The sequence below is a fragment of the Chrysochloris asiatica genome, unplaced genomic scaffold (genome assembly GCF_000296735.1).
Source record: "Chrysochloris asiatica unplaced genomic scaffold, ChrAsi1.0 scaffold00238, whole genome shotgun sequence".
Lineage (NCBI taxonomy): Eukaryota > Metazoa > Chordata > Mammalia > Afrosoricida > Chrysochloridae > Chrysochloris > Chrysochloris asiatica.
The window spans coordinates 480,638-487,503 of NW_006408756.1; the positions used below are offsets into that span (position 1 = coordinate 480,638).

General features: G+C 59.9%; 2 protein-coding genes across 2 annotated transcripts; one reads left to right on the forward strand and one right to left on the reverse strand.

Moving 5' to 3' along the window:
- Positions 1–184: 184 nt before the first annotated feature.
- On the forward strand, positions 185–3,476 carry ARFRP1 (ADP-ribosylation factor related protein 1). Its single transcript, XM_006873338.1, has 7 exons — positions 185–282; positions 371–458; positions 544–626; positions 2,572–2,653; positions 2,725–2,795; positions 3,216–3,316; positions 3,383–3,476. The coding sequence occupies exons 1-7, from the start codon at positions 190–192 to the stop codon at positions 3,468–3,470; spliced, it is 606 nt and encodes a 201-aa protein (XP_006873400.1). The 5' UTR covers positions 185–189; the 3' UTR covers positions 3,471–3,476.
- Positions 3,477–5,152: 1,676 nt separating this feature from the next.
- Positions 5,153–6,449, reverse strand: TNFRSF6B (tumor necrosis factor receptor superfamily, member 6b, decoy). Its single transcript, XM_006873380.1, has 3 exons — positions 6,032–6,449; positions 5,741–5,944; positions 5,153–5,439 (listed from the first exon to the last, which is right to left on the reverse strand). Exons 1-3 carry the CDS (start codon positions 6,447–6,449, stop codon positions 5,153–5,155), a joined length of 909 nt encoding a protein of 302 aa, XP_006873442.1.
- Between the last annotated feature and the right edge of the window lie 417 nt (positions 6,450–6,866).

Sequence of the window (6,866 nt, forward strand, 5' to 3'; positions counted from 1 at the left end):
CACGCCCCGTAGCCCGTCTCCAAAGACGGAGGTCCCTTCGTAACCTACGGTGGCTCCGCGAGTGTATCCAGGGCCCGAGTGTGGGCCGGCCGGGCGGGCCGGGGAGGAGCGGGGGGCGCCGGGGCGAGGGGTCCCAGTAGGACCGAGCCCAGATAGGCTTCCCGAGTGACGCCCGCGTCCCCGGGCAGGATGTACACGCTGCTGTCCGGCCTGTACAAGTACGTGTTCCGGAAAGACGAGTACTGCATCCTGATCCTGGGCCTGGACAATGCCGGGAAGACGGTGCGTGCTGGGCCCTTGCTCTAAGGACGGGGGAGCGGGAAAGCCAGCCGTCCGCCCACCCACGGCTGAGGCCGCCTTCCTTCCCCAGACCTTCCTGGAGCAGTCCAAGACCCGCTTTAGCAAGCACTACAGAGGGCTGAGCCTGTCCAAGATCACCACCACCGTGGGCCTCAACAGTACGTGGGCCTGCCTTTCGGGTCCCAGGGGCGGCCCAGTCCCAGTGAGAGGGCCCCTTGGTGACAACATACTGTCCCTTCCCAGTCGGCACTGTGGACGTGGGGAAAACCCGCCTTATGTTCTGGGACTTAGGAGGCCAGGAAGAGCTGCAGTCGCTCTGGGACAAGGTAAGGACACGGGAGGGACGCAGCTGCCCCCCAGGACCTCAGTTTCATCTACTTCTCTCGCCCTCCCTCCCTACGACCCTCAGTGAGGAAGCCCCTAGTTCCTTTCATTGCTGATGAGCGTGCAGGTGGACAGGTGACAGCGCAAACCCAAACGTGGGGAAGTCCTGGGGTCTTTGAGGTGGACCATTTCCAAGTCTCTTCTGATGGGCTCTCGGTCATCAGTCAGCAAGACCTGTTCTTGTGTGATGGCCTCTTCCCACTGGCTGACAGCTGCCCCAAAGGTGGACAGCAAACGCCACCTCGTTTGGCATGGGTTCTGTGCATTTTCAAGACCTTCGGGTTAGACTTCTCTGATGCCCCAGACAGTGTGGCACTGGAGAGTTAGTGCTGGATTATAGGGTTAGTTTGAACCACACAGTTGGCGGTTCAAACTCTCCAGCTGCTTCCAGGGTCTCTATGGATCAGAACCGACTCAGTGTCACTTAATGTCCCCAGACTGACTCTTAGACGAGGGAGAGTGGGTCTTCAGCTCGGCTCTGTGCCAGTAGTGAGCCAACAGAGTAACCCTTCCTTGCAGATTGGCTGGGGCAGGACCCAAACGTGCCTGCCTTGACACCGGCCTGTCTCTTCTGTGTAGAACCAAGTACCCAACCCCTGGTTTCTAGTCCCAGCAGCAGGCAGTGTGTGAAGTGTCCCCACTAGCTGACTCCAGCTGAGAGAGATGTTCAGTGTTGTTGGCAGGAAGCCCTTAGTGTGCTTTCTGTGACCGTCGGCTTTGGCCAGAAGTTGGGCCAAGCCCAGGGCTCTGCTTGTCAGAACCACGGCTTCAAACCGGTTCAGTCGTGGCCAGTGGAAACCCAGACAGTGTGCTTGTTGCAAACATCCAAATCTCTTGCACAGCAGAGGAGATTGATTCTAGAAGAAAACAGGCAATAAGAGCTGCCTTGAAAGTGTGCTGCGGTGTGGTTGCCACCATCTTTGAGCAGAGCATCACTGTCTATTTTCTAAAAACAAAAGCAACTTCTGTCAAGCTGAGTCAGACTCAGAGCCACCCTGCGTCGATTTCGCAGACGCTAGATCTTTATGAATGCTGTTCCTCCTCGGCTCAGAATCTAGTGTGCGTGACTTAAGGACTGTGCGGTGCCAGTGATAACCTGTTTCCAGTAAAGCCATGGCTGAACAGACTCACATGCAGAGAAACACGAGCCACATGGCTTATGTTCCCTGGCGAAGGTGGGGTTCTCAAGTCAATGCTGACTCATACTGTCCCTGTACAGGGTTTCCCAGGAACAGCTGCTGGGTTTGAACCTCAAACCTTTTATCCTACAGCACCGCGCCAGGAGTCCTGAGACTGGGATTGTTGTTGTTGTTGTTGTGTGCTGTGGAGTCGGTTCCGACTCGTAGTGACCCTGTACAGGGTTTCCAAGGCTGTAAATCTTTACAGGAGCAGAAAGCCTCATGTTTCTCCTACGAGACTGGGGTACAGGATGTTTATTGAGGATCAAAGCCTGAGAAAGGAGTAGGGAGGAGGCGGGCACGGGCCGAGGAAGGGTGTGCTGTTGTGGAGCCAACAGTAGGGCCACCGGTGGGCACTCTGTCTCTGGTAGTGCCATATCTGCAGATGCCGTACTGTCTGGGCCACCTTTTCCTCTGTGGACATGTGGGAGAGCAGCGGGGGCTCGTCCACATTACTGTTACCCGAAGTACATAGCCCTCGAGGAGCCAGAACACAGGAGATGGATGTGGGGTGTAGGACATGTACTGGGGCCAATTCCAGGGGGAGGGTCAACCCAACACATCCGGAGGAAGGCCCGGGGGCACACCTTGAGTTTACCCCATATCCCCTCTCTCTGGAAGTTCCTGATAGACCTTCCAGTTGGGGGGCTGCTCCTTGAGCAGCACATGGTGGCCATGTCAGCCTCAGTAAACCCACGGCCCCTTCTAGTATTACGCCGAATGCCATGGCGTCATCTACGTGATTGACTCCACCGACCAGGAGAGGCTGTCTGAGTCCAAGCGAGCATTCGGTGAGCAGAGGTGCCTGGGTAAGGGGTGGAGGTGCCAGGGGCCGTCCCTCATGCCTGCCTACGCCCCCTAGAGAAGATGATCACAAGTGAGGTGCTGGAGGGCGTCCCCATCCTGGTGCTGGCCAACAAGCAGGATGTAGAGGTGAGCTTCTCGTGGGTCCCCACCCCAGCTGCAGGGTCTCAGTGGGTGGGTGTGTTCCTCAGATGCCCCATGCATAACAGGGGTTTTGATTGTCCCCTGGGATCCTCCGATGCTGGGGTCCTCTCTGGGCAAGCCCGGCAGCCTTCCTTCCTCAGCAGGCCAGAGCAGTCTTGTTTTCAGCCCACTTCTACCCAGACACCACGTGCCACTGCGGTGCTGTCTGCTGTGGGGGAGGGGTGGTATAAGAAAGTTCTAGAACAGAGCTGCTGACGCCCAGCGTGGCCACTGTGCTGGCCCAGCTCCTGGGACCGCTGTAACCAGCTCCTTGTCAGCAGCCACATGGAGACTGTAGATGAGACAGGTGAAGGGCTGTAGGGTGAAGAGAGGCTGGGCCTGCCTTCACTGCCTCCTCTCCCCCAGACCTGCCTCTCCATCCCAGACATCAAGACGGCCTTTAGCGACTGCATCTCCAAGATTGGGCGGAGGGACTGCCTGACTCAGGCCTGTTCAGCGCTCACAGGGTGAGTAGGGGCCCAGACCGCTGGGGCATGCATGTGGCCTTGCATTCATACCTGACTTCTCTGCAGCAAGGGTGTGAACGAGGGCATCGAGTGGATGGTGAAGTGTGTCGTCCGCAACGTCCACCGGCCACCTCGGCAAAGGGACATCACGTAGACAGAGGTGCTTCTGGAAATGGCTCGTCCGCCACTGCTGGGCGCTGCCTGCCGGTACTCGGCCGGCTCTGGGCTCTGGGTGCACTGTGTCTTCTGGCTTCCTTATTCGCTTTGTGTTTCCTCTAAGACAAGCGTGGTGTCCACAAAAGCCAAAGCATACAGCGGCTTCTGCAGGGCCTTGGGGGGGGGAGGGGCTGAGCTGATTCCCGGTCTCCACCCCTGCCTTTCTAAAGCAGGGTGTTGTTGTGGGGGTCTTGTGACATCATTTCACCGGTGACCATTCCTGGCCCCCTTGGGATGGTACAGCACTACCTGTGACCTCTGTCCCCTGATCCTGGAGGTAGACGGGGGCCATGTCTGAACTAAAGGGCCCTGGATTCTAACTCAGGAGTAGGGGAGCTCCTTTTGGGGGAGGTGGGGGGGTTGACTTGTATGGAAAGGTTGGGAGTTTGGGCTGGGGTTTCTGGTGCCCCCATCCCACCTGGCAAGTTGAGATGCCTGCAGGACACAGAGCCCTCCCTCCAAATCTCCAGCTCTGACCTGGGTATGGTGTCTGGGAGGTGTGTCCCCAGGGGGCTGAGGTGATTTGCCAGCCTGCGTTCCTGGGAAGTGGGTATTCTTGGAGGAGCCCTGAGCCTCCATTCTGGAAGAACAGTGCCCCCACCCTGTGTGTGTGGGTGGTGCAGCTAGAACACCCTTTCCAGGCCCCTCCCATCTGAAAGGTGAGAAATAAAGCCAGTCTGAGTAGCTCTGTGCTTGTTGGAGGTGGGCTGCAGTGAGGGAGCAAGCAGGGAATGGTGACGCACTCCAGTGTGGGTCCTAGGACCTTGAGTTTGGGGTCCCAGTAAAGGGAGGGTATGTACTGGGTCAAGGTCTAGGGGGCTGCTTGGGTCAGGTCACTGACATTGCATTGCTCCCCTGGAGCCCAGGAGGAGTTAGGAGAGGACATTAGTCATCATATTACATGGGTATCTGGACTGAGGTCCCACCCCCGCCCCTGGGGCCTTGAGGAGGGGCTGAGTCAAGAAATAAACAGCTGGGGCAGGGGTCGGCAGCTCCTCCCTCTGAAAACAGTACAACTTCCAGAGGAGAAAAGCCTTGATTCTCTGAAAACACGTGGGATGCTCAGGGCAGCCGGGAAACCGCATCCAGTCCCAGCAAGGAGGCACCCTGGATGTCGACCAACTCCTGTTCCCCTCCTGGGAAATTCCCTGCTGGCTCCCCTGGGCAGAGTTCAAGGCGCATCAGCCAGCCATGCCTGGTGTAGCCTGTTCCTGGAGACAAGTTGGCCTGTGGGAGCCCACTGGGTGGTCCCTGCTCCTGGTCCCAGGTACCACTGATGCTACTAAGGGTAGGACTGGGAGGTTCTGCACACCTCGCACTGGCCCAGTGCTGGTGGACTGGAATCTGAAAGCAGATGCTTTCCCACCATCCCCTGGCATCCAATACAGGAGCTGCCCCTGAAGGCTGCCAAGCAGAAGGATTCGCTAGGGAAGCCCAGGGGTGGGGCCAGGCAGCCCTGAGAGCACTCGGGCATTACAGACACCATGATACCAAACGGCTATATCAAATAAACCTTGTAAAGGAGACTGCCTGTGCTTCAGGTCTAGGGACAACCCTGGGAAGAGCGGTAAGGAGGAGGAATAAATAGGGGGGAGGAGGGGGCGTGGAGGAAGAAGGGGCTCAGAGCACAGGGAAGAAGCGCGAACGGACACTGCGTTCCAGCCTGGCCAGCCTGGCGGTTCGCAGTGCCTGCAGAAGCTGCGTCCCCAGGGCCCCGTCTCGTGCGCCCATATCCGCCAGCTGCTGTCGCAGTTTCAGCTGCAAAGCAGCACGACCCTCTTCCGGTGGCGCGGACAGCCTTCCGGTTCCAGGGCCCGCCAGGACCTGCTGCAATCGCAGGAGCCTCTTGAAAGAGATGTCCTGGAAGGCCACGAAATCCATAAGCGCGCGTTCGCACTCCTCGTGCTCTGCGGAGACAGGAGGACGCGGGTCAGTCCCTCAGGCACTGACAAGCCCGGACAGGCAGAGGTGGAAAACCGAGCCAACTGGCACCGGCTTGCTCTATCCGGGAGAAGCACGCCGGGACGCTACAATGGAGCTTCCGGGATGAACTGTGGCTAGAGGGGGAGGGTTTGGAGCAGAGCAACCGAGGACCTGGAGCTCTAAGACGACCCGCCACCGCCTCAGTTTCCCAGCGTGAGGTGGGAAAGCGCCTCACCTGGAGTGCCTCAGGCTCGAGCCTTGACTTGGATCGGGGGCGGAGCTCACCTGGCTCCCCCAGTTTCGGGGCGGTGAGCGAGAGGCGGGAGCAGCTGGTACACAGGACGTCGTGGAAGGAGGAGCCCGGCACGTTGAGGGCCAGACCCAAGGCCGTGCAGTTGCGGTGGGGCTGGCATCGCTCTAAGCTCGAGCTGCCGGCCGAGAAGGTGCCTGGGGGGCATGGCTGGCACTGCGTGTTCCGGCTGGGAGTGCCTGGAGTGGAACACGGTAGTACAGGGTCACGGGAGCTGCCTGGCCGTCGTCTATCCGCCCCACGCCCCGACTCGCCTGGACACCCACCGGGAGCGACTACACCGGCGCCGGGTGGGCATTGCGCGTGCTCCAGGCAGAAGCCTGATTGCGCGAAGAAACCGGGTCGGCAGCGGCAGGCTCGGTTGTGGGTGGCGCTGCAAGGCCGCGCCTCCTCCTCGTGTTCCCCGCAGATGACGTTGCAGTAGCGGCAGCGCCCCAGGTAGTTCCAGAATTGCGTATAGTGGCGCGACGGGCACGAGCCGCACGCCGTGGGACTGTCCCGGCGGCAGGGCTGCTGCACGAAGGTGCCTGGGGGACACTGGCCGCACACCAGCCACTCGCCAGTCTCCGTGTCCCGCCACGGGAAGGTGGGTGCGTCAGTTGCCATCCCGCGCAAGGCAAGGGCTAGCAGTAGGGCGGACAGCGCACAAGACCGGGCCAGGCCCCTCCACTCGGCCACCCTCATGGTCCTGGCTCGAGCGGTTGTCCGCGCTTTCCGGGGGCGCCCTGGTGTGAGGCTCAGTAGCGCCACGGAAACCCCCCGCCTGTTGTTTCCCCGGAATGCTCGCCCGGCCTGGATCCAGCCCTACCTGCCGTCGCCCCCGTACGCCCGAGATCGTGTCTCTCTGGCTCGGTCATTTTAAGCGGCGGGGTTAGGGCGGGCTAGTCCCGCCCTACAGGCGGAGGGGGGAACGTAATCACTTGTGTAGGGGGGCCGGCCGGTGACTCAGTTTTCTGTAGTGGCGCAGCCCCCTCTCCCTTTGCCTTTTCAAGGGGCAGTTCAGAAACTACGTGTGACCACCCACCCGGAGGGCAGGGGCTCTGCAGCCCTTCCATTTGAGGTTCAGTGGGACTCCTCACTTGCCACCTTTCTGAAGGGATA